Genomic DNA, 26,606 nt, shown 5'->3' with positions numbered 1-26,606 from the left:
AAGCAGCAGACAGAGGCATTTACCTTTTGGCAAGCCAAAGGCATCTCTAAGGAAGATGGGTTTGAAATGCATACTGTGTGAAAGAATTTAAATTACATACTTAAAACTCCAAATATTGTAAGCTGTTTGTCTGGAAAAACAAGAGGAATATCCTTTGTTTATTAAAAAATGACTTTGAAAAGGACCTGGCTGGCTCCTATCGGAAATACAAAGGAAGTATTTCTTACTCTGAGATGTCATCATACATTTATTTAAAGCTTTAATTATGTGTTTTGGGACATCATCTACGCCTGAACATTTATCCACTGCAGTTGTCTGGAAGAAGGAGCTTTTTTTCCCCCCCATCTTTAAATAGTAAATGAGGCAAATTATCTCATGGTAATTCCAAATGGTAATTTGGTTCCTCTGGAGCTGTCAGTGGCTTATCAAAATAGTATTTCCAGGTTAATTTTAGGAACACATCCACCCTTTCCAGAGGGGTGGGATGAGTTCTGCTGAGCCCTGGGGTGGGAAGTGATGCTCACCTTCAGCCCAGGGACCCTGGCTGGGCAGGAAGAGCCACGAGCCAAGAAAGCAGAACATGAGGAGATGAGTGTGGGACAAGCTCCAGCAGGATCCCCCTGCTCCAAGGGACCCCAAGCCATGGACGAGCAGGGAAGCACCACTGTGGCATTATGGAAGCACCACTGTGGCATTATGGAGCACCACTGAGTTGTTCTAAATAACACCAACAGTGATTTTGCATTGCAGCCAGCTGGGAGCTGGCAGTCCCAACTGCTTTGGGAAGGATTGTAGCACTTCAGTTTATTACACATTAATGGGATTGATTTATTATTTTTTTGTTTCTTTTTAATTAGCCTCATTAAAAGCCAAACAATCTTCCTGCAGAGCATGCAAACAACAGGGGCACGGGCCCAGGCACTGCTGGTTCCTGGTGCCTTTGTCCAGAATTAGCGTTGCAAACCAGGGAAGATTTATTAATGGCCCCTGGGAGAGATTAGCAGTGGGGAAAGAGCTCAGGGAGGATTAGGAGCCAAACAGGTATCAGCCAGTTTTTGGTGGAGTGTTTGTCACAAGTTGTTCTTGGAGCTTGAAGTGGGTGTCCTTCAACAGGCTGGTAGCCACGGAGCAGGGCTGGGGATTCATCTGGGTTTGCTGAATCCTGAGGCAATCTTTTTAAAAATAAGTTTAAAAAATAGAAGAAGAAGAATCCTATTGTCAGTCCCAGGCTGTTGCTCCATCTGGGGTTTATGATGTCACTGTCTGGGGGAGCTGCCAGGTCACCTGGCCCTGGAGGGGCTGGGGAGCAGGGTGTCCCCAGGCAGAGCGTGCAGCTGCACACACCCTTTGCTCTCCCCTGAGCCACCTGGCAGTGAGCTGGCACTCATTTCCCCCTGTTCACATCCAGCTTCATGTCCTGGAAGCTCCTTCTCTCCTCCTGAGAAGGATCAGCTCTGTGGCTTCCCATCCTGCAGACCCCAACCCAGCACCTCTGAGCAGAGCCCCTGCCTGCCCCACACCTTCCCAGTACAGCACCCTAAAATTTCCCCTCTCAACATCTCATGTCTGGTCTGGAGCCTGAAGGGATCCAAGTGCAATCATTTTACCAATTTTGTCCCCAAAGGGCACGGAAGGGGGGCACAGCTGCTGTCCCCAAAAGCCAAGCAGTGTGGGGAGCACATCCTCTCCTCCCACTGGTCCTTGCTGGCCACAGCAGCACCAGCTGCACTTTGTGCTTACAAATCTTCTGTGGAAAACACATAAAATTTGGTATTACGAAAAATAATAAAAAGAAAAAGAAGTTCAGAGCAAAACCCTTCAAACCTGAAACCCAAACTCTTCAAATATCAAAAGACTGAGCAGTTTTGAAATTGTGTTTCTAAAGGAGAGTAAGAACTGTCTGCCAAACACCAGAAGACCAAGAGGACAGGTCTGTCTGAGGTCCCTGCAGCCACCACGCAGCCCAGGGGATTGTTTTATCCCTCCTTCTGGATCAGAGGAGCATCTCAGACACCAGGACATGCTCTGCCAGCAGCCCCTGCCGTGTTTTGCTCAGTCCAACCCCCGGCACTTCCCAGAGCCTCCCCTCGCCGTGCTGCTCCGGCCGGCTGAAAACGAAACCTTCTCGCTCTTTGTGCAGTTTATTTTCTGTTCTCCCTGCAGCACAGAGCCGGAGCCAGCCCAGTCTGGTCACGCTCCTCCAGTTTCTCCGGCTCTCCCCTCCTTGGCCGCTCCCTCAGCCTGTCCCTGGCCGGGCTGCACGCCCCGTTCTCCATCCCGCAGGATGCTCCCAGCCCAAGCTCGTCCCCACGGCCCAGCCGCTCCCAGCAAACTGCAGGGAGGAGTTCCCTCAACTATAGGGTTTTTTTTTAAGAAATTAAAAATATTTTTTATAATTTAAATAATTATATATTTTTATATAATTATTATTATATAAAAATATATAATTTTATAATAATTATAATATATTATAATATATAATTAATCTATTATATTATTATATAAATAGTAATTTATAGTTATTTTAAAATAAATTATATAAATTATATAATATATGTAATATATATTATATACATATTTTATAAATATATATATTATGTATATAATATATATTTTAATTTATATATAAATATATAAATAAATGAATATATACATATATATATATATATATATATATATAACGCCCGGGCACCCCGCACGGCGCACAATAATAGATATAATTAATATATTATGTTATTATATAAATAGTAATTTATAGTTATTTTTAAATAATATTATTTATATTTATTTTTAAATAAAAGCGGCCTCTGAACCATCTGCCAGTACCGGAAGGTCAGAGCCCACCCGAGCCCTGCCCGCAGACACCAGAGGGGTTCCAGCACCCCCTCTCTCCTCCCCGTTCCCACAGAGCCCCCGGCGCCCCAGCAACACCCAGCACCCTCCAGCTGCTGCCAAAGCTCTCCGGGGCTGATTTTCCCCCTTCGGGAGAGGGGACGAGATCCCCGAAGGAGCTGGCGGGGGACGCGCCACCTGCGCGGGGGCTGCGCTGGGCGGGCGGGCGGCAGAGCCCGGGGCCGTTCGGCTCGGTCCCCTCCGGCACCGGTACCGGCACCGGGCCCGTGTCCGGGGGAGGCTCCCCGGCCGCCGTGCCCCCACCCCCGCTCCCCCTTGCCGGGCCCCGAGCGCCCTGCCCGGTCCCCGCCCCGAGGTGCCCGCACCCCCCGGCTCCGCCGCTCGAGCTCCCCCGTGCGCTCTGCCCCGGGAGCCGCCGCCGCTGTCCCCATCCCCGTCCCCGTGCCCGTCCCCGTGCCCAGCCCGCACCGGCCATGCCGGGCCCGCGGCGGGACCGCCCGGCCGTGCTGCTGCTGCTCGGGGCTCTGCTGGCCGCCGATCTTTACTTCCACCTCTGGCCGCGGGCGCGCCGGGAGCTGGGCAGGGTCTCCCCGGGCTGCCCGTGCCCCGCGGCCCCCGCCGCGCCGCGCCCGCCGCTCTCCCGCGCCGCCCCCGCGCTGCGCCGCCTCTTCGCCCACCCGCTGTACCGCGCCGCCCCGCCGGGCCCCGCCGAGCCGCTGCTGGGCGCCCGCGAAGCTCTGCGCTACTACCGGCGGAAGGCGGCCCGATGGAACAGGTGCGTCCCGCAGCCGCGGATCCCCCGCGCCCGGCACCGCGCAGCGCCCGCGCGGCCGGCTCCAGGGCACCGCGCACCGCGCAGCGCCTCGACACCCCCTTGCTGGGCATCTCCTGGGCACCCCCTTCCCGGGCATCTCCTGGGCACCCCCTTGCTGGGCATCTCCTCCGTGCCTGGCACCCCCTTGCTGGGCATCTCCTGGGCACCTCCTTGCTGGGCATCTCCTGGGCACCCCCTTCCCGGGCATCTCTTCCTTCCCCGGCACCCCTTTCCTGGCTGTTTCCTGGGCACCTTCTTGCCCGACACCCCTTTCCTGGGCATCTCCTGCACGCCTCCTTCCCCAGCACCCCCTTCCCGGGTATCTCCTGGGCACCTCCTTGCCCGGCACCCCTTTCCTGGCTGTTTTCTGGGCATCCCTTTCTTGAGCACTCCATGCACCAGCAGCTGCTGACGCTGCCTTCCCTTCCTGGACATCTCCTGGGCACTCTTTTTCTGGTCATCTCTTGGGCACCCCCTTCCCGGGTATCTCCTGGGCACCTCCTTCTCCAGCACCCCCTTCCCAAATATCTCTTGGGCACCTCCTCCTTCCCCAGCACCCCTTTCTCGGACATGTCCTGGGCGCCTCTTCTCCAGCAGCCCCTTCCCAAATATCCCCTGGCCACTCTTTTCCTGGGCACTCCCTGCCTGGACAATCCCTGTGCTCGCAGCTTCTGGGCACCCCTTGCATGATCCCTCGCTCCCTGGGCACCTCCTGGGCACCCCATTCTTGAGCACCCATTGCAGGGGAATCTCCTGGCCACCCCCTTGGGTGGGGTTCTCCTGGCACCATCTCCGTGCACCCCAGGGGTGTCTTCTGAGCACCCCTGCATGGGCACCCATGTCCTGGATATCTCCTGAATACCCCTTTCTTTCCTGGGTGCCCCTTGCATGGGCACCCCCTTCTCTGGCATCATCTGAGCACCCCCTTCATGGTCACCCCCTTCCCTGGCATCTCCTGGGCACCCCCTGCATGGGCACCCCCCCTTCCCTGGCATCTGCTGGGCACCTCTTTTTTGGACTCCCTCATGCATTGGGATCTCTTGAGCACCCCCTTCCCAGGCATCCTCTGTGAGTGCACCTCCTGCACGGGCACCCCCTTTCTGGGCACCCCCTTTCTGGGTACCCCTGCCCTGGCATTCCCTGGGCACCCCCTTTCTGGGCACCCCCTTTCTGGGCACCTTCTGCTCTGGCATCCCCTGGGCACACTCTGGCCAGGCACTCCCTGTATGGGCACCCCCAGGCACCCCTCTCTGGACACCCCCTCTCAGGTACCCCTCCCTTTCTGGGCAGCTCTCCTGGGCACCTCTGTCCCTTGGGTGTCCCTTGGGTGTCCCTTGGGTGTCCCTTGGGTGTCCCCTGGCATCCCCAGTCCAGCTTGCCCCCCCAGTCTGGCTCTGTGCCCTCACCCCTCCAGCCCCCCACGGGCTGGGTGAGGGGCTCTGCTGGGATGCTCCTTCCTGGGGTGTCTCCCAGAGCCCCAGAAAAGGGGACCCCCAGCTCAGAGCCCTCTCCTGCTGCCTCTCCCAGCCCAGCAAGGAGGAAACTCCCTCATCCCCTGCTCCTGGGGTGGCACTGTCCCTGCCCTGTGGTCACTGCCTGGGGGGGACAGTGACCCTCAGTGCCAGCTCCAAGCATTGGTTTTCTGTACCTGGAATCCCTGATCTCACCCCCCTCCCACGAGCATACAGCACCCCACAGCTGCTCCCTGCACCCCCAGAACTCCTGCACAAACCTGGATGCAGCAGAGCACAGAGCTCCTCATGGCATCACCTCACCCACTGGCCCCTCTGTGGGACAGGACACCTGCAAGGGGGTGACAACCTGTCCTGGGGACCCCAGGGACCCCTGTCCTGGCACCTCCCCACTGCCCAGGTTTGGTTTCCCCCACTCCTCCCATCCCCTGTGGCTGCCCAGGCAGGATTCCCAAGTGCTCTCTCCACCTCCATCCCTGTTCCTCCTGCTCCTCTGGGACTCTCCCAGCGCTGGTTCCACGTGAGATTTGCTGCAGGAGATGATGGGAAGCAATAATGGAAGGAACAGGGAATGACCTTCATGGCCTGAGCAGCACCAGGGTCTGGAGCCCCCTCAGTGCTCAGCCAGGGCCACCCCTGCCAGGCTCTTCCCTGTGTCCAGTCTGGATCCTGTTGAATCCTTTGTCACAGCCCTTGAAATCCATGGCTGGTGGGTTTGAGTAGCCCTGGCTGTGCCACAGACCCACCCTGGGTGCATCTCAAAGCTGAGCACTGCCTGCTGAAGCCACCAGCATTTGGGTACCAAGGTGAATATTTCCCCAGCAAAACCCTGGGGAGAATTGGGGCTTTCAACCAAAGCAGCTCACAGCTTGAGGGCACCATCAGAAACCCTGGACACTTGCTGCAGCCTCCCTTGCACCATCAGAAACCCTGGGCACTTGCTGCAGCCTCCCTTGCAGGAGAGTGAGAAGTCTGCACTCTCCAGTTTTAAAAGATGTTAAAAGATGGAATTTGTGCTGCAGCCATGGCTGCACTTTGCCTCCTGCCCCAAGGTTTGGCTGTGCTGTGACTGTGAGGAGCACTGTGATGCCTTTTGTCCTTGATTGGCTTCACTCTGCACCTCCAGGAAGGAAAGAAGGCAGAGAATTGATTATTCCTCACTCTGAAATAAAATATTTGATGCTCATAAGTGGGTGAAACCTCCAGAGAGCGCAGGCTGAGGTGACACAACTGCTCCTGCAAAAACCTGCCAAGAACCACCAGTGCTGCAAATTGAACACATAATCAGGGGACACTCACCAGAGCTGCTGGAGTTTATAAGATTGTTCATTTGCTGTGGGCACAGAGGAATTCCTGCCTCACTGCAGAGCCCGGGTCCTCTCTGATGTGGCCAGGGTCCTGGTGGGTCTCAGGAATCACCCATGGCTTTCTCTCCCACTGCATGGGTTCGACCAAGCTGCTGCTGAGGACTGAAGAGCAAAAACTCCACAGCAGCTCCTCGTGCAGAGCCAGGCACAGAGACTCAGGGCTGGGTGTGCATGGGGTCCTCTCCTCACCATGACAGGATGGCAGCACATGTCCTGGGGACCCCAGGGACCCCTGTGGATGGCAGCACATTTCTCCATCAGCCCTGGATGTGGGTGTTGGCAGAGCAGCTCTGGGAGCAGCAGGACTCTGCCCTGAGTGCAACAAGCTGCAGTTTCACCCTGTTCCTCCAGCACAGCCTTCATTTCTGCAGGCAGACGGACATCAGCTGGAGCTCTGTCCATCTGCTCTGTCCAGGGGCTCTGCCAGCTGGAGCAGCCCCAGCACGTCCTGTTGGGACACCCATGGCCAGAGCGTGTCCCCCTCCAAACCAGCCCTGTCTGCTCCCAGCACCTCAGGATGCAGAACCAGCTGGGGATGCAGGAAGGAAACAGAAAAACAAGAAAACATCCACACTTCTTCAACCCCCCCCCCCCCAAAAAAAGTCCCTCAAAACTCCAGAGCTTATTTTCATCCTTGAAGGAGCAGCTCCAAAACCCCAGACTCAGGATGCTGGTGGCCTGAGCAGCGTCACCCCACGCTGTGCCTCCCTCCCAGCCCAGCAGAGAGCTGAAAGCCAGGGCAACCCCAGAGCTATTTATAGCAGGCTGGAAATGAACCCTGCTTTTGTATCATTATGCCTTTTGCAGAGATCTGGCTTTTTCCAGGGAAGTATTTCAGGAATCCTGAAGGAAGCTGAGAGAGCTGTAGTTTGGGTTGAAAGGCTGGGAAAGGACTGGCTCAGCCTGGGCAGGGACCATGTGGATGCAGGACTGGGATCTGCCTCCCCTTGCATAACCACTGCATTTTTTTCCCCCTCAGTAATGCCTTGCTCACCCTGGGGGAGCAGCCTGTGTGTGTGGCAGGCAGGAGAGCAAATATGGTAAAATATTTGGGCAGCTTCCCTAGGGAAAAATCCTGAGTCACTCCTGTCCATGGCACTGGGTTTGTCATCCCTGGCTGTGCCTGGGTTAACACCTCATTTATTAATTCAGGCTTTATTAATGCCTCACCATTCATTAAGGTTGTGCCTCACTTAGCCATGGGAAGGGCAGCAGGCTGGGGGTCAAGGCATTTCTGCTGGAGCTGATGGCACTCCAGGGCCATTTCCAGGTGCATAGGGAATGTTCTGCCTCCTGAGCAAGAGGAGGAGCTGATGGCACTCCAGGGCATTTCCATGTGCACAGGGAATGTTCTGCCTCCTGTATAGGCAGAGGCTGATGGCATTCCAGGGCATTTCCTTGTGCACAGGGAATGTTCTGCCTCCTGTATAGGCAGAGGCTGATGGCATTCCAGGGCATTTCCTTGTGCACAGGGAATGTTCTGCCTCCTGTGCAGGCTGGAGCTGATGGCACTCCAGGGCCCTTTCCAGGTGCACAGGGAATGTTCTGCCTCCTGAGCATGGTAGTGCTGATGGCACTGCAGGGCATTTCCATGTGCACAGGGAATGTTCTGCTTCCTGTGCATGGTAGTGCTGATGGCACTCCAGGGCACTTCCTTGTGCACAGGGAATGTTCTGCCTCCTGTGTAGGCAGAGGCTGATGGCATTCCAGGGCATTTCCTTGTGCACAGGGAATGTTCTGCCTCCTGTGCATGGTAGTGCTGATGGCACTCCAGGGCCCCTTCCAGGTGCACAGGGAATGTTCTGCCTCCTGTACATGGTAGTACTGATGGCACTGCAGGGCACTTCCATGGGCACAGGGAATGTTCTGCCTCCTGTGCAGGCTGGAGCTGATGGCACCCTAGGGCTATTTCCAGGTGCACAGGGAATGTTCTGCCTCCTGTACATGGTAGTACTGATGGCACTCCAGGGCCATTTCCATGTGCACAGGGAATTTTCTGCCTCCTGAGCACAGAGCTGGTCAGGGAGGGCAGTGCTCCAGCTCCCTCTGACCATGCACACGTGGATTTTTCGTGCTGGGGCTGGCCCAGTCCAATGGAAAGACAAACAGACTGGGAGAGGGAACAGGCACATCCAGCCTGTCTCTCCAGCTCTGAGAGGTCTCCCAGGATACCACTGTGTAGGAAATGAATTTGTGGAAAACCCTCAAAGCCTGACAGAAGGCTCACATAGTGTGTGTGTGTGTATGTAAGCCTTGAGATAAGAAATGCTGACTTATAAATTCTGTGGAATAAGACATAATCGAGAGAAAAATACAACTAAAAACAATTTTCAAAGGATAGTATTGATACATTGTGTTATAAATGTTTTAAAGCTAATCATCTAAAATTACTCTTCACAAGTCTTACTACAATGTATCTTTCATATTTCTATTTTTCTAAACTATCTACTTTCATTTGCAAGGCTATCCTTTAAAACTTCTTTTGAGTTCAATTTTTCTCTCAATCATGTCTGTCTTATTCCACAATATTTCTAACATTTCTTATCTCAAGGTTTACATACACACACACACTACATAAACCTTCTATCAAACTTTAAGAATTTTCTACAAATTCATTTCCTACACCACTGGAACACTTCTGGGAGGGTTCAAGCCTTGCTCACAGCCAGATTAACCCCCCTGCTCAGCCTGCTTGGATGGAGAAGGGTGATGGAAAATTGATGGAAAAATCCCAACCAAGCCCCAGCTGCTGAGCTGAGCAGAGACATAAAGAAACCCCCAGGAGCCCTTTGCATCCCCAGTGCCATTCCTTGGCTGGTAAATGTCCTGGCCATGGCCAGACCTCTCTGCTCAGGCTCTGGATGGGGTCTGGCCAGGCATGTGGCACTTCCCCCTGTCCATCCAGCCTTGGTTAATGTCCTACTCCTTATCAGCCCCCAGCTCCTGTTTGCTTTCCTGCACGGATCCTGGCACTTTCAGTGCAAACTGAGCTTCATTTTCCCTTTATCATGACTGGCTGCTCCACACACATGGGCTGGACACTGTTAATGAGAAACCAAAGCTCTGTCCTCTCTGCTGGCTGCAATCAGGGACCTTTCAGTTGCACACCCCAGCCTTGGAGTCTCTGTCACTGCTGAGCAAGAAATGACACAGATTCACCCCGAGGCTGGTTAGCAGGAGAAGAGCATTTAACACCAAAAATCTTCTCTTTTATAGACAGATTCAACACATTCTACTTGACTGGCTAACTAATAAAACCATCTTTCTCACAAGCAGCCCTTTAGAAGAACAGAAAAGCAGAGGAGGAAGACACCACCTGCAGGTCGTTTATACTAAAAAGTTACCATCGTTTTTCTACAACTCCCTAAAAAAGTCTCACCAGTCCACTGTGAGAAAACAAAGCCCATTCTCTCCCTTTCTGACCAGGCTGTGGCATCCACAGGTCTCCAGGCTGAGGGAAATGCTGATCCAGTGGGGAGATGGTTTTGGGTGATTCCTGAACTTGAGAGGCCCCTTCAGCTCCACCTGCCAAAAAAGGGTGGGGTTGAACCTTGGTTTTTAGAGCTCACGGGCAGGATGCTGCCACATGAGCTCATAGCATCCCTGCTCTCTGGGAATTTGGTCACAGAGGCAATTTGCAGCTTTTAGTGATTTTTTTCCCCCCAAATTCTGGGAAAAACTCTCCCAGAGATGGTCAGAGACTCAGACCATCTCAGCCATTTTTAAGCCCTGCTCACAACCAGATTAACTCCACTTCTCAGCCTGCTTGGGTGGAGAAGGGGGATGGAAAAATCCCAACCAAGCCCCAGCTGCTGGGCTGAGCAGGGAAATAAAGAACCCCCCAGGAGCCCTTTGCAGCCCTCAGTGCCATTCCTTGGCTGATAAAGTTTGATAGGAGGTTTCCAATATATGTGTGTGTATGTAAAGCTTGAGATAAGAAATGTTGACTTCGAAATATTATGGAATAAGACAGACATGATTGAGAGAAAAATTGAACTAAGTTTTAAAGGATAGCCTTGCAAATAAAAGTAGATAGTTAAGAAAAATAGAAATATGAAAGATACATTGTAGTAAGACTTGTGAAGAGTAATTTTAGATGATTAGCTTTAAATACTATCTTTTGAAACTCGTTTTTAGTGATTTTTTCCCCCAGCTTCAGGGAAAAATCTCTCTCAGAGATGGTCAGAGATTCAGTTTCCCCTTCCCCATCCTGTGCTCTGCTCCTGGTATCCCCCAGGCTCAGAGAAGGGAGCTTTTCCACATCCCCATCCCAGCACGCCTCTCTTGCAGGAGTAAGACTTCTGAAGAGTAATTTTAGATTATTAGCTTTAAAATATTTATAACATATCAACACTATCCTTTGAAACGTGTTTTTAGTGATTTCTTCCCTCATCTTCAGGGAAAAAACTCTGTCAGAGATGGTCAGAGACTCAGTTCCCCCTTACCCACCCCAAGCTCTGCTCCTGGCACCCTCCAGGGAGCTTTTCCATCCCCATCCCCATCCCCATCCCTCCTCTATTGCAGGAAACACAAACTGTACAAGGAGGAACTGAAACTCTCCCATTTCCACATCTTCATCCTCATCCTCATGTCTCTCTTGCAGGAGGTACAAGCTGTACTGAAAAGTGCTGAACCTCTCCCTTATCCTCATCCCCATCCCTCCTCTCTTGCAGAAGGCACAAACTGTACTGAGAGGAGCTGAACCTCTCCCTTTTCCATATCCCCATCCCCATCCCTCCTCTCTCTCTTGCAGGAGACACAGCTGTACTGAGAGGAGCTGAACCTCTCCCTTTTCCATATCCCCATCCCCATCCCTTCTCTCTCTCTCTTGCAGGAGACACAGCTGTACTGAGAGGAGCTGAACCTCTCCCTTTTCCACATCCTCATCCCCATCCCTCCTCTCTTGGAGGCGACAGGAGCTGTACCAGGAGGAGCTGAAACTCTCCCATTTCCCCATCCCCATATCCAGAATTCTTCTCTTGCAGGAGGCACAAGCTGTACCAGGAGGAGCTGAACCTCTCCCTTTTCCACATCCTCATCCCAAGAACATTTCTCTTGCAAGAGGCACAAACTGTACCGGGAGGAGCTGAACCTCTCCCTTTTCCCCATCCCATCCCCATCCCTCCTCTCTTGCAGGAGGCACAGCTGTACTGAGAGGAGCTGAACCTCTCCTTATCCTCATCTCCATCCCTTCTCTCTTGCAGGAGGCACAAGCTGCTCCCATTTCCACATCCCCATCCCCAGAATGTCTCTCTTGCAGGACACCCAAGCTGTACTGAGAGGAGCTGAACCTCTCCCATTTCCACATCCCCATCGCTCCTCTCTTGCAGGAGACACAAACTATACAACGAAGAACCAAACCTCTCCCATTTTGACATTCCCATCCCTCCTCTCTTGCAGGAGACACAAGCTGTACCAGGAGGAGCTGAACCTCTCCCATTTCCACATCCCCATCGCTCCTCTCTTGCAGGACACCCAAGCTGTACCGGGAGGAGCTGAATCTCTCCCATTTTCACATGCCCATCGCTCCTCTCTTGCAGGAGACACAAGCTGTACCGGGAGGAGCTGAACCTGACGCTGCCAGCCCCTCTCCCTCTGCGTCCCGAGGCCGCCTGGCTGCAGTTCCAGCTGGGAATCAGCCGGGATGGGCTCTACCCCCGCTCCAGCGCTGCCGTCAGCCGGCTGCTGCGGGACCTGCGGGACCTGCCCACCATCAGCGCCGGTGAGAACACAGGGCTGGGACCGGGGATTGGCTCCTTGGAGCCTGCCAGGGCGGCAGCAAAAGATTTTAAAGTCATAGACAATAGAACAATGGTCTGTGTATCAATGCTTGTCTAGAATAACTCCCTAAGCTACAGAAAAGTTTATCTAGTGAGATATTGGGAAGTTTGAAGCTCAATAATGGAGCTGTGTGCATTGTGTTTGAAGGCTCACAAGCAGGTATTGTATTTGAAATAAGCAGGCATTGTTTAACCAAAGGTACCTGTGCTTACAGTGGTTGGATAGAACTACTGTCAATGTGCTTTTGCTTTGTGTGATTGGTCAAAACACTCATAAAGTGAGTTGTGACATTAAGTTCTTTGTCTGCTGCCTGAGATGTGAGCTGGTGGCACCTTCCCATTGCCATAACCATGGAATGGGGCTGATGCTGGAAAATAAACCAGCTCAAGGCTGTTCCCAGCAGTCCCATCCCATTTGTGATTTGTGCAGAGCCCCCAGCCAGGGATGTGTTGGGACTGTGGGCTGACAGTCAGGAGATCCTGTGCAGTTGTGTGCAGAGCTGAGTGCCTGGCAGATTCAGTTTAGATGGAATGTAACAGAGTGTAATAGAATATAGAATAATATAGTCTATTAAAGTAATTAATTAGCCTTCTGATAAGAGGGACCCAGGTGCATCATTCTCTCCCCTCACTGGGGATGCCTGTGGATGCTGGTGGGGTCTCACTGCTCCTCCTGCCTTGCAGACTACAGCCAGGATGAGAAGGCCCTGCTGGGAGCCTGTGACTGCAGCCAGGGTGAGTGTGGCACCTGAGGTCCCCACCTGCCATCCCCAATGCTCCATCCTCAGCTCGGCCGGGGAAACGCCAAGCCAGGCTCTGCTCCCTCCCATTAACCCAGCAGAGGCTGGGATCACAGAGCATGGAATTATTCCCGCTGGAAAAGCCCTCTGAAACCATGGAGTCCAACCCCAGGGCCACGTCCAGGCTTTTTTTAACACCCAGGGGTGATAATTGCACCACCTCCATGAGCAGCCTGTTCAATGTGGGGGTCAGGACACCAGGACAGCACTGGTTTCTGCTGGGGAGGGAGGGAAAAGTCCCCAAGGGGATGTGACAGAGGGGCTGAAGGGAAATCTGCTCTGTGGCACAAGGGGGAGAGGAAAATAAATGGGAGAGGAGAGAGGAATAGCTGGAAGGAGTGAGGGGATGCAGTCATGGGGTTGGAAAGATGGGTTGTGCTGGGGGTGTGACTGGGGTGTCACCAGGAGTTAACACCCCATTTCCAGGAGTTAACACCCCATTTCCCAGGAGTTAACACCCCCATTTCCCAGAGTTAACACCCCATTTCCCAGGAGTTAACACCCCATTTCCCAGGAATTAACACCCCATTTCCCAGAGTTAACACCCCATTTCCAGGAGTTAACACCCCATTTCCCAGGAATTAACAGCTCAATTCCCAGGAATTAACACCCCATTTCCCAGGAGTTAACAGCTCAATTCCCAGGAATTAACACCCCATTTCCCAGGAATTAACATCTCAATTCCCAGGAATTAACATCCCCTTTCCTAAAAGTTAACACCCCCTTTCCAGGATTTAACATCCCATTTCCAGGAGTTAACACCTTATTTCCCAGGGAGTTATCATCCCATTTCCCAGGAGTTAACATCCCATTTCCAGGAGTTAATCCCCCATTTCCAGGAGTTAACCCCCCCTTTCCAAGAGTTAATACCCCCTTTCTAAGCAGTTATCATCCCCTTTCCTAAGTCTTAACATCCCATTTCCCAGGAGTTAACACCCCCTTTCCCAAAAGTTAACACCCCATTTTCCTGGAGCTAACACCCCATTTCCAGGATTTAACCCCCATTTCCAGCAGCTGACACCCCATTTCCAGGATTTAACCCCCATTTCCAGGAGCTAACACCCCATTTCCAGGATTTAACCCCCATTTCCAGGAGCTAACACCCCATTTTCAGGATTTAACCCCCATTTCCAGGATTTAACCCCCATTTCCAGCAGCTGACACCCCTTTTCCCCCCCAAGTGGTCAAGCCCAGCGGTGTGCACCTGAAGCTGGTCCTCAGGTTCCAGGATTTTGGGAAAGCCATGTTCAAGCCCATGAGGTAAGGCCAGCAGAGCCCCCCTGAGCCCCTGCAGGGTGGGCTGGGACCCTCCTTGGCACGGGAAGGTCCCAGCCACACCTTCCCTCTCCTGCTCTCCCTACCTGGGGAGTGAAAAGCTTCCATTATTTTTCATTTTTCTTGGCTGCTCACACCACCCCAGGAGCACACATGGGTAAACACCAACATTCCCACACTGCTGTTGCTGTTGGAAATGCCTCAGTTCATGGGTGCCAGGTGGAGAAGGACCTTGGCACCCTTGTTCTCCTGAGATCTTTGCCATGAGGGACTGCTGCTCCTCCTCAGCAGACTTTGGGGCTTGCCTTGTTTTTCCTTGGATTCCCCAGGGTGTTTCCAAGAAGCAGCCACCAAACAGGGGATTTAAATGCTTTATTTGCAGCTTTATTTGCAGCAAATAAATGCTTTATTTGCAGCCCCTTGGGACTCTTGACACCAATTCCCTCTCACTTTACTGTCCATGTGTGACAGAGCAGCTGGCAGCACGTGGGCTGGGATAACAAATCCTCACCCAGGAGGAGCCAGCTCCTCTCCTCTGGGCTTCCACCCACCTGTGCCCAGGGTCCACCAGGTCCTGGAGGGGAAGGAGAGCCCCCATGGCCTGCTGAGCCAGGAGGGATTTCCTGTGTCCTGACCCATTTCCCAGAGTTAACACCCCCATTTCCAGGAGTTAACATCCCCATTTCCCAGGAATTAACATCCCATTTCCAGCAGTTAACACCCCCTTTCCCAGAGGTTAACATCCCATTTCCCAGGAGTTAACATCCCATTTCCCAGAATTAACCCCCATTTCCCAGGAGTTAACACCCCCATTCCCAGGAGTTAACATCCCATTTCCCAGGAATTAACATCCCCATTTCCCAGCAGTTAACACCCCATTTTCCAGCAGTTAACACCCCCATTTTCCAGCAGTTAACACCCCCATTTTCCAGCAGTTAACACCCCCATTTCCCAGCAGTTAACACCCCCATTTCCCAGCAGTTAACACCCCCATTTCCAGGAATTAACACCCCCTATTTCCAGGAGTTAACACCTCATTTTCCAAGGAGTTAAGGCTGAGCATCAAATCCCCGTGCTGCACCAACTGGGGCACTGTGTGCCAGCCAGAAAATGGAATTAAATGGAGCTCCCACCTCAGGGATAGGAGAGCATCAGACCTGAGCCCTCCTCTGCCTCCAGGGGGATGTGACAAACACCACCTGAAACTTCATCCTAGGGAGGGTCTAAGCCCATGTCCTGTCCCATTTCCCAGGAATTAACCCCCCTCTTTCCCAGGAGTTAACACCCATTTCCCTGGAATTAACACCTCCTATTCCCAGGAGTTAATATTCCATTTCTCAAGAGTTAACACCCCATTCCCAGGAGTTAACCCCCACTTTCCCAGGAGTTAACACCCCCTTTCCCACTGTGTGCCAGCCAGAAAATGGAATTAAATGGAGCTCCCACCTCGGGGATAGGAGAGCATCAGACCTGAGCCCTCCTCTGCCTCCAGGGGGATGTGACAAACACCACCTGAAACTTTGTCCTAAGGGGGTCTAAGCTCTTGCTGAAGCAGATTTAAAGCCCCAGTCAGCTCTTCTGCCTACCCCAGGGTGCCAGTGCTGCCTCCTGGCTCCAGCTGGGCACTGAGCCCTTGGGCTCTGACCCTGTCCCCAATGTGGCCACACAGGGGCTGTCCCTGTGCCACCCCTCAGTGTCCAGGCTGCCCAGGGCTCACCCCCTGCTTTCTCCCAGGCAGAAACGTGAGGAGGAGACTCCTGAGGATTTCTTCTACTTTGTGGATTTCCAGCGGCACAACGCGGAGATCGCTGCCTTCCACCTGGACAGGTAGGGCTGGCACTGCCCTGGCACTGCCCTGGCACTGCTGCTGCTCCTTTGGCCACCAGGGCTCTGGGGAAAGCCCTGCAGGGCTCAGGGAAAGGAAATTTCCAGGAAATTTCAAGGAAAGGAAATGAAATTTCAAGGAAAGGAAAGGCAAGGCAAGGTGGGGGAAAGGAAAAGGGGGAAAGGAAAGGAAAAGGAAAAAGGAAGAAGAAAAGGAAAATGGAAAATGGAAAAAGGAAAATGAAAAAGGAAAAAGAAAAAGAAAAAAGAAAAGGAAAAAGGAAAAAGAAAAAGGAAAAGGGAAAAGGAAAAAGGAAGAAGAAAATGGAAAAAGGAAAATGAAAAAGGAAAAGGAAAAAGAAAAAAAAGGAAAAAGAAAGGGAAAAAGGAAAATGGAAAATGGAAAAGGAAAAAGGAAAAAGGAAAAGGGAAAAGGAAAAAGGGAAAAGGGAAGAGGGAAAAGGGAAAAGGGAAAAGGAATCCTCTGGCAGATCCTCCTGGCTCTCATCTGACACCCCAGAGTCTGCTTTGCCTTGGCCACTGCAAGAGCAGGTGCAGTCCGGGTTGGAACAGGTCAGATTCTCACCTGGCTGTCACACATTGTCCCCCCCCTGCATCCAGGTCCAGTGTGAGCCTGGGCACAGCCTGGGTGCCCTGCTGCTGGGGAGGCACACACTCCATCAGCAATCAAGGTGTGCTTTGGGTTGATAACCTGCAGCAATGCGGTTTTAAGCCCTCAGATAATGAGCAATTAACCTGGCACCTCTTCCCAGCAGGGTGTGTGTTTAATAAAATAAAAAATACCCTTCTGAAAAGATGAGGGCAGCAGCCTTTCTCTCCTCTGAGCACCAGCTCTCTGATGGTCAGGGTGGGTGGAGATCTCCAGTTTCCATAGGACAAGCAGGACTAAATTAAGTCCTGCAGCTCACACTCTGAGAAAGGGAACAAAGGGAGCTGAATTCCCTTCCCAGCTCTGCCCCAACATCCTCTCAGTGACTCTGCTTGACTCAGCCACCACCACCTCGCCCCCGCAGCTCCAGTGCCACAAAAATGAGGCCAGACTGCTTTTGTGAAGTGCTTTGTGGTTTTTAGAGCTGAAAGATGCTGGATAAAAGCAAATATTTTCTTCTCTCTGAACATTGCTCAATAAGTAGCAGGCTAAATCCTGTTCTGTGCCCAATTCCCAGGGCAGGGGGCATTACCCAAGGAGCCAAGCAGAGCATTAGCCAGCTCTCCCCATTTACTGACTCAGCAATCAGCAGCAGCTTCCCATTGACTGCCAGGAATGCTTTCCTGCCCCAGGCCCTGAGGTTTTCAAGAGTATTTTTGAGGAATTAGCTGGGCATGAGTGCCTCTGGAGGAGGGGGTGCCTCCTCAGCCACATTGTACCAGGATCAACATCTTTGCTCTGTGTCAAACCAACATTGTAGAGGGGCCTGAAGGGCTGCTTTGGCCCTTGGAGCCAAAGTTTGTGTGCAAAGGGTGGGAGAAACCAAGGCAATGTTAGGGAAAGAGACAGGAATGCTGGAGAACATCCAGACTGTTCCAGACAGCAGCTATTAAAATACCAAAATCCAAACAGAGCCACATTACATTTTGGCCCAGGGGGGGTTTTGCTGGAAAGACTCTGGGTGCAGCAATCCAAAGGCTCCTGGGTCACTGGTGGAAGGGGCAGGGGCAGCACCTGCCACCCCACAGTGCAGCAGCATCCCTGTCCCCTCTGTGCAGGATCCTGGACTTCAGGAGGGTGCCACCCACAGTGGGGAGGCTGATCAACGTCACCAAGGAGATCCTGGAGGTCACCAAGAACGAGGTCCTGCAGAGCGTCTTCTTCGTGTCACCAGGTGGGCAAAGGCCGGCTCAGGATGGGGAAAATTATGGCTCCAGTTGGCTTCAAGGTGCCTTCACAGCTGACCCAAAGCTGTGGTGTTCAGCTGTGGGAGGAAGGGCAGGGCTGCAGGAAAAGGGGCTGCAGGACTTGCGCTGTGGTGCAGAAATTTCTTGGGTTAATTTCTTGATGAATTTCTTGGGTTAAACGTGCACAAAGACTTGGTTGAAGCAGAGGTTCCCTCCATCTGGAATCACCTACCAGATCTACTCATTTGGCCTTTTTTTCTTAACCTTTCCCTACATTTGGCCTTTTTTTCTTAACCTTTCCCTTAGCACAGGACCCAGATTTGTGATTTGGCAGCTTGACATCCACGCCATGGATGCTTTGGGGCTTACCTTCTTTTTCCTTGGATTCCTCAGAGTGTTTCCATGAAACAGCCATCAAACAGGGGGTTCTAAATTGCTCTGCCCTCATTTGCAGCCCCTTGGGACTCTTCCCATCTGCTCCCCCTCACTCCATCCCTGCCACAAGAAACAATCACTGTCCCATGGTGGGGAAATGTGGCAGCAGCTCTGTGGGCACAGAGAGAAACACAACTTGCCCAAGCATTGTCCTGGGAGAGGCTGTGAGAAGATCAGAGAAAAGAATGGGAAACAATTCTCATCTTAACCTGCTGCACCTGGTATTGTGATCATGTAGGATGTGTTACAGAGATTTGTTTACCAAAGGGTGGTTTCTTAATTAGCCAATGGTGATGGTGTTTTTAGTAAAGGACCAATCAAATACATCTGTAGTGAACTAGTCTATAAAATCAATGGGTTTCTTAATAAAGATCATAAACCTTCTATGACACACAGAGTCTATACAACTTCCTACCCAACCAGAGACCTGCTACAAGAGAGGGAAAGGCTCAGCCCTGGCCAGCTTGCACCCTGTGGTATCCTCTGAACAGAGAGAGACACACAGACTTTCCCAGGATTTTCCTGAGGAAGGCTGTGAGAATGCTCAGAGAAAGAATTAAAGAAGAATTGAATTAAATTAAAGAATTAAAACAATTCTTCTCTTCATTTGCTGCACCTGTTGTTGTGCACGCACAGAATGTGTTATGGAGATTGTTTACCAAAGAGAGGTTTCTTAATTGGACTCTGATGATGGTGTTTTGATTGACAATTAGATTGACAATTAGGTCAAAGCTGTACTGAGCTGTCTGGTGAGGGCAGTGGGTTTTTCTTAGGGGTCAAGTGTAGTATAAAATAATAAAGAATCAATTGCAAGAAAGCAATTGATCAGCCTTCTGCAATCATGGAGTCAATGCAGGTTATTCCCCTTTTAGGGTTTGCTGCCACAATAGCACTTTCCTGAAGACCACAGCCCCTTTTCCCTGTGTCTTGGTTTGGAAAGACAGGTCCTTGCTAAGGAAGGCAGGAGCCTCTCCTGAAATGGAGAATGTGAAAACCCTCTCTCCAAATTGCTATAAATTTTAAATTAAGGGGCTCTCAGGTAAAAAATATGAGAGCAGGAATAACAGTTCTTTAATAGGGAAGAAAATAAAAGGATAAAATGAACAATGCAGTAAACTAAAACAGCACTGACAGAGTCAGAACACAGCCTGACACCCTGTGGGTCAGGGTGTTGGCAGCAGAACCATTGGAATTGTGGCTGCAGCCCTCCTGGAGCAGGGATCCTGTAGAAAAGGGTGCAGTCTTCCTCTGAAGATCCAGTGGAAGAAGAGGCAGCTGCTGTTCCTCTGGAAAATCCAGTGGAGAAGCCGTGCTGGTGTTCCAGAATCTCCAGATTATATCCAGGCAGGAATGCTTGGCTGGTGTTCCAGAACCTCCAGATTCTATCCAGGCAGGAATGCTTGGCTGGTGTCCCAGAATCTCCAGATTCTATCCAGGCAGGAATGCTTGGCTGGTGTCCCAGAATCTCCAGGTTATATCCAGGCAGGAATGCTTGGCTGGTGTCCCAGAATCTCCAGGTTATATCCAGGTAGGAATGCTTGGCTGGTGTTCCAGAATCTCCAGGTTATATCCAGGCAGGAATGCTTGGCTGGCGTTCCAGAATCACCAGATTATACCCAGGCAGGAATGCTTGGCTCCTCCCTCTGGGCTCACATCTCCCAATGGGATGCTGCAGTTCTTATCAGCCATGCAGGGACATTCAATGGCCTCTTATCAGCAGATGTTCTGCCCCAGAGGGAGGAGTGAGTGTGGAAGAGATAAGGAAACTGCCCAATGAACAGAAGACAGCTGCCATACAGAATAGAATAGAATAGAATAGAATAGAATAGAATAGAATAGAATAGAATTAGAATAGAGTAGAATAGAATAGAACACATCTTGCCTTGCAATCTGGTTCACCCTGTTTTCTGCTCTCCTCCCAGCCAGCAACGTCTGCTTCTTCGCCAAGTGCCCGTACATGTGCAAGACGGAGTACGCCGTGTGTGGGAGCCCCCACCTCCTGGAGGGCTCCCTCTCTGCCTTCCTGCCCTCCCTCAACCTGGCCCCACGCCTCTCCATCCCCAACCCCTGGATCCGTTCCTACTCCTTCGAGGGAAAAGAGGAGTAAGTGGGTAAATGAGGCTGCTCCCCATGTCTGCACTGCAGGGCACGGACATACGGACAGAGCTGCAGAAATAACTCAGGCCAGGGTTCAGGGAGCCCATAATTAGTGTAATAATTAGTGTAATAACCCTTAAAGCCATTTGCTGTGAGAAGATCAGAGAAAAGAATGAGAAACAATTCTTATCTTCACTTGCTGTGCCTGGTATTGTGAGCATGTAGAATGTGTTATGGAGATTTGTTTACCAAAGGGTGGTTTCTTAATTAGCCAGTGATGATGGTGTTTTAAGTAAAGGACCCATCAAATACAGCCATGAAAAACATCCACTGGCACACCAGGAGGCACTATCCAATGGATCAAACCCCTCTAGAAAGTTCTAACAGCTTTTCCCACATTTGCTGCTCCATTGGCTGTGTTTCAAATCCAGTCTCCTGCATGCACAAGGGGAGATTTATTTCCTCCTCCTGTACATCTTCACATGGAAGATGGGGTTTGGGGTATTTCTGGGACGTGGCAGAAGCAGCTGAGGGTGTCTCCTTTTCTCCATCTCCTGCAGGTGGGAAGTGAATCCACTCTACTGCAACACAGTGAAGGAGATCTACCCCTACAGCAACAGCAACCGGCTGCTCAACATCGTGGACATGGCCATATTTGACTTCCTGATAGGTAACGATGGAGGGAAAGTCTTTCCTTTCCTTTCCTTTCCTTTCCTTTCCTTTCCTTTCCTTTCCTTTCCTTTCCTTTCCTTTCCTTTCCTTTCCTTTCCTTTCCTTTCCTTTCCTTTCCTTTCCTTTCCTTTCCTTTCCTTTCCTTTCCTTTCCTTTCCTTTCCTTTCCTTTCCTTTCCTTTCCTTTCCTTTCCTTTCCTTTCCTTTCCTTTCCTCTTTCCTTTCCTCTTTCCTTTCCTCTTTCCTTTCCTTTTTCCTTTCCTCCACTGTGGGGGCACAGGGGAGCCCCCAGACCCACCCCAACAAAGGGAAAGCAGCACCTTGGGCACCTCCAGCATGGCAACAAATACTCCATGCAGAACTGAAAGAAGTCTTGGGATAATTTAGCCAATTCCCTGCAAGGAAGGCAAGCTGTGTCCCTCTGTGTGGCCTTTGCAGGGAACATGGACAGGCACCACTACGAGATGTTCACCAAGTTTGGGGACGATGGCTTCCTCCTGCACCTGGACAACGCCAGAGGGTGAGGCAGGGGGAGGTGGGGAGGAGGAGGAGGAGGAGGAGGAGGAGGAGGGCAGGCTCTGAACTCTGCTTCACCCCCCAGGTTTGGGCGGCATTCCCATGATGAAATCTCCATCCTGGCCCCGCTCTCCCAGTGCTGTGTGTAAGTTCCAGCTGCAGATTCCATCCCAGGAATGTCCGGGCTCCTGCTGTCACTGGGGAGGTCACCCTGGCCTGGCTCCCCCCAGCAGCTCAAGAAGGACCCTGCCAGTCCCAGCCAAGGGCTGGATGCTGGAGCAGGGGAATCACGAGTGGATAAACATCCACTGGCACACCAGGAGATGCTGTCCAATGGACCAAACCCTTCCAGAAAGTTCTAACAGCCTTCCCCAGCCCATCAGCATGAGGGGCTCTCAGGAAGCACAGAAATCTCCATCCAGAATCCTGGTGGAACTTTGATGCACTTCATCAAGCTTCCTCTTCTCATGGCATGAAGGAGAAGCTCATAATTTTAACCCTGTGTTCTCCTTTCATTAGTTCACATAAATCAGCAGCTGCAAGTTAAATTTAAGAGGCAGAAGCAGCTGCTCTTTCCTAGAGTTTGTCTTCAGGAGATGTGGAGCCTTTTTCCTTGCTCTACCTGCTCCTTCTCCCCCTCAGGGTGGTAACTGCACTCTCCCCACACACCTTTAATTTCAAGAACTGTTATTTGCACTCAGCAAGTACTTTCATTTCTAATTGCAGGCTTCCAGGGAATCCTTCTCTTGAAATTTTGTGCAGTTTGAAATTAACTCTGCCTCTTAATTTGACCTTCATACCATAGTATCCACAGGTCACAGCATTCCTATTCTTCCAGATCCACCTCCCAGAAGCTCCTCTTAATTTAATAATTGTAAAAGCAGGACTTGAACACCTTGTCATACGCAAATAAGGGCCAGGAACAGCATAAAAACAACTTGTGCTGCCTGAGGGAGACACACAAACCCTCATTTCCCACAAGAGCTGATCCATTTGGAGAGGGAGAGCATCTAAAACCACTTGGGAAGGAAGGGAAGAGGTTTTGCTTGAGTAAGCACACAGAGGCCACAAATTTCAGCCTGCCCTGACTGCCAACCTGGACTCAGCCCACCGAGTTTCCTCCTTGCTCTGACACCAAGCTGAGCCATGAGAGCAGGAAAGCTCCTCCAGCCAGGAGCACTGGGAGCACAGGGGTGCTGAGAGCAGGCTGTTAAACCCATCCACCTCGTTCCCAGCTGAGTTCTGCTCCCAGCCTGGCTTCCAGCAGATTTGGGTCTGTTTTATCTGCCTCTCCCAGCTCCCAGCCTGTCCCACACGTTGAAGCCTGCACGTCTCCTCTCCCAGACCGCGAGTGGCACAAATACAGCCATGCCATGAGGTGACCCTTTCCCTGAAAGCATCCAAACCCTGCTGCAGCACAGCCAGGCCTGCAAGCAGCCCCAGGCAGGCTGCTGGAGTCCCTGGAAGGCTCGGGGTGAAAGGTTCAGCAGTGCAGCCCAGCCACAGGGTCACAGCCCCCGCGGGAGCGCAGCGGGGCTGGCGGCAGCGTTTCCATCTCAGCCCCGTCTGTGCTCTGTTTGTTTGTTGTGTAACTGTTCCAGCACTTCATCAGCTGCTCCTCACGGGTCACAGCAGCCCTCTCTCCACCTCCAAGCACTGCTGGGACCAGAGCAAACACAGCTGGTGTTTACCCACAGCAGCTCCCGGGCTGAAGGACAGCGCACAGATCCTCGTTCGCATCTGCTCTGGGCACAGCTTCCCCTGGCAGCAGCAGCAGCAGCAGCAGCAGCACCTCACAGCTGGGGTTTAAAGCTTCCTTGTCAGCCCTCACACTTGATCAATTGATTCTTTTAGGTTTTTCAGGGATGTTAATGCAGGAAGGGGATGCCTGGCCCTGTGGCAGCAGCATCCTCCTTCCCTTGTGCCGCTGCCCACACACACCTTGCTCCACACACACTCCTGATTTAGATTGGATATCAGGAAAAAAATTTCCTGGAAAGGGTAGTAAAACATACTAGTAGGGTAGTAAAACATTGGCAGAGGCTGCCCAGGGAAATCATGGAGTCACCATCCCTGGAATTCTTCAGGTGATGTGTGGATGTGGCACCTGGGGACGTGGTTTGATGGTGCTGGGACAGCAGCTGGACTTGATGATCCTAAAGGTCCTTTCCAACCTTAGTGATTGTCCCCAGCACCTGGAACAGCCACAACCCTTTCCCAAACAGCACATGGCCTGTTGGAGCTGCAGAGATCCAGATCAACATTCCCAATGGATGCCCTGCATAAACAACAGCCTAAAAATACAAATTCTTGGGCTGCCTAAAATGGATCTGACTTCACCTTTTTCCACCTGAAAATTCTGATTGGGCTGAATCCAAATGGCTCCATAAACATGGACCACTTTGTTTCCAAGATTCAAAGGGCAATAACTACAGCCACTGATTTATTTCAGTATTATACATGCTGAAGTCAACACATTTCTGCTGAGGATTAAACAAATGATTTCAGAACACTTCATTTCATGCCCAGAAGCATTCCAAGATTGCAGCTTTTCATCCCATTTTCTGTCAAAGCAAATCACATTTGAACCTCAGTACCCCCTAAGGTGAAAAGTCACAGTTACATCAGCTCAGGGAAATATTCCCTCTTTTTGCTCAGAGTTTTGACAGAAGATATTTTCTCATTCATGTCTTTTCATTTACCTCCCCCTCTGCTCCCATCTCATCAATGTCATCCTTGGGGAGATGGTACCACCCTGCAGGAACCTGGGGAACTGGGTCATCTCTGACTCACTCACTACTGAGAACTTCAATCATGTTTTTCCTCTCTGCTGACAGAGATTTGCAGAACAAATACTCTGGGAAAACAAAGGGAGAAGTAGAGGTTGCTGTAAAAAAAATAATAATTCATTACCTTCCAAAATTAAAACTACAGAACTTCTGTTCCAAAATTCTTTCAATTCCTTCACCCATCCCTGCCCTGCTGCTGTCAAGGAGCTCAGCTGCTCTTGCTGGGAGGCATTAAATTGTTGATTTGTTGGTGTTTGTTTTTTCTAGAATAAAGAGAACGACGTGGCTGCGCCTGCAGCTCTTGGCGGAGCCCGAGTACCGGCTCAGTGAGGTGATGAGGGAATCCCTCCTGCAGGACCCCCTGGCCCCTGTGCTCACCGAGCCCCACCTGCTGGCCCTGGACAGGCGCCTCCAGCTCATCCTGGAGGCCGTGGGGAGGTGCATCCACACCTTTGGAGAGGCCACGGTGGTGGCCAACGACACCACGCAGCCCCAGAGCCCTGCAGTGCACAGAGCCAAGCTGGACACTTAGGGCCAGGAGAACCCTGCCAGGCCAGTGGCAGCTCCAGCACTGCTCATTTCCACCCACAACCACTCCCAGAGACTCAGAGGGGAGATGGCAGAAGATCAAGAGTCACCCGGGCTCCTCTGCTGGTGTTTAAGCAGAGCTCCTGTGCTCGGGCAGTGCCTGTGGCTTCAGCTGATCTCTACACCCCAAACAGAGCTCTGGGGTGGAAAAGCTGGGATCTCCAGGTCTGGAGCTGGCCATGCCCTTGGGAGGATGAAGGAACACCTGACCTTGGTTTGCTCAACCTCCACAGGGGTCTGAGAAGGACATGAACTTGACCTGAGGGTGAGGGTTGAATAAAGAGATGCCAAGAGCATTTTCCTCTTCGTCAGTCTTTGTTCTGTGGTCAGGAGTGTGTATTTGAGAAATACCTGCCCCTGGCACAAGACAGGGCATTGGTCCATTCTGACTCTGTCAGTGTTGTTTTGGTTTACTGCATTGTTTATTTTATCCTGCTCAGACCAGGGGGCTTTGTGAGAAGCACAGTGAAGGTCAGAAGGCTTTCAGAAAGATGTGACAGCAGGCTCAGAAACACAAAGAGCAGAGAACTCAGAGCTGGCTGCAGCTGCAGAGTCTGAAAGCAGAAAAGTTGCAACAGTACAGCAAGCAAGGACATGAAACAATAGTTTGAATTTTAGGCTTGGCCAGGATGGATCTTAAGGCACTGCACGTGCTCACTGTCAGGAGCAGTGACACCCCAGCCCACACCGACCTGTGCATGTCTCACAAAGCCTCACTGGCACTGAAACCACTTCTCTGCCCTGCCTGAAGGGCCAGTTTGGATATAGAACACAGGCAGGTGCTGCCTTGGATCCCAAGGGAGAAAACCTAAACTAAAAAATCCATGCTGAAAATCAAACCATTCTGAGACACAGGACTGTATTTACAATTCAGGAACCCATTTCTGGGGAAAACATTTTGTCCGAGTAATCTATCTCTATTTTGTCACAGGAATCTATCTCAGGTCATCTCCTCATAGCTTTTAAAATCGTTTAGGTTGTCATAATTAGCTGGAAAATAGAAATGGTATCCCCATCTCTGCCCCTCTCCAGGTCTGTGCAATTTGAGGAGATGCAACAGAAACTGGGGACCAAAACCAAGCATGGGGAGGGAGTTTTCATGGGTGTTTCAGTTCCCAGCTGACCCTTCACCTCCCAGCAAGAAGGTTGAAGAATAACTGGATTAGTGAAGCTCTCTTTAATAGCTTTTTCCTTTAACTATTAGGAATTACTACGCTGAGCCTTTTGGCAGCCTGGGGGAAGTAGTTGAAGAGTTTGTTGATAATTTATCATCCTTAAGGGGGAAAAGAAAGCCAACAAAAAACCCCACACCATAACCAACCTACCAGAAACTCGTTCTGAAGTAACCTTTAAGTTAAACAAAAGTCAACCTACAGCACTGCAAACCTTCCAGAGGATCCCAAATCCCTGCACAAAAGCTGCCAGGCAGGATTTGGACAGGATCCAGCACCACCAGCTCATTGTCCCA

At 51.4% G+C, this 26,606-nt stretch overlaps 1 protein-coding gene across 1 annotated transcript; it reads left to right on the top strand.

Annotated features, from left to right (window-relative positions):
• Positions 1–3,053: 3,053 nt before the first annotated feature.
• FAM20A (FAM20A golgi associated secretory pathway pseudokinase) lies at positions 3,054–25,444 on the top strand. The gene is made up of 11 exons (XM_071451340.1): positions 3,054–3,628; positions 12,047–12,228; positions 12,971–13,021; positions 14,268–14,346; positions 16,096–16,188; positions 17,914–18,029; positions 20,400–20,580; positions 21,135–21,244; positions 21,684–21,765; positions 21,847–21,906; positions 24,818–25,444. Exons 1-11 carry the CDS (start codon positions 3,327–3,329, stop codon positions 25,080–25,082), a joined length of 1,521 nt encoding a protein of 506 aa, XP_071307441.1. The 5' UTR covers positions 3,054–3,326; the 3' UTR covers positions 25,083–25,444.
• The last annotated feature ends 1,162 nt before the right edge of the window (positions 25,445–26,606 follow it).

The sequence above is a fragment of the Agelaius tricolor genome, unplaced genomic scaffold, assembly GCF_023055355.1.
Source record: "Agelaius tricolor isolate 1412-34295 unplaced genomic scaffold, bAgeTri1.0.p SCAF_32, whole genome shotgun sequence".
NCBI lineage: Eukaryota > Metazoa > Chordata > Aves > Passeriformes > Icteridae > Agelaius > Agelaius tricolor.
This window is presented reverse-complemented; position numbering and strand designations above follow the sequence as displayed.

Coding starts and splice junctions, on each gene's coding strand:
- FAM20A (XM_071451340.1), top strand. CDS start 3,327: ATGCCGGGCCCGCGGCGGGACCGCCCGGCCGTGCTGCTGCTGCTCGGG. Junction 3,629..12,046: donor AAGGCGGCCCGATGGAACAG/GTGCGTCCCGCA, acceptor CCTCTCTTGCAG/GAGACACAAGCTGTACCGGG. Junction 21,245..21,683: donor CATATTTGACTTCCTGATAG/GTAACGATGGAG, acceptor TGGCCTTTGCAG/GGAACATGGACAGGCACCAC.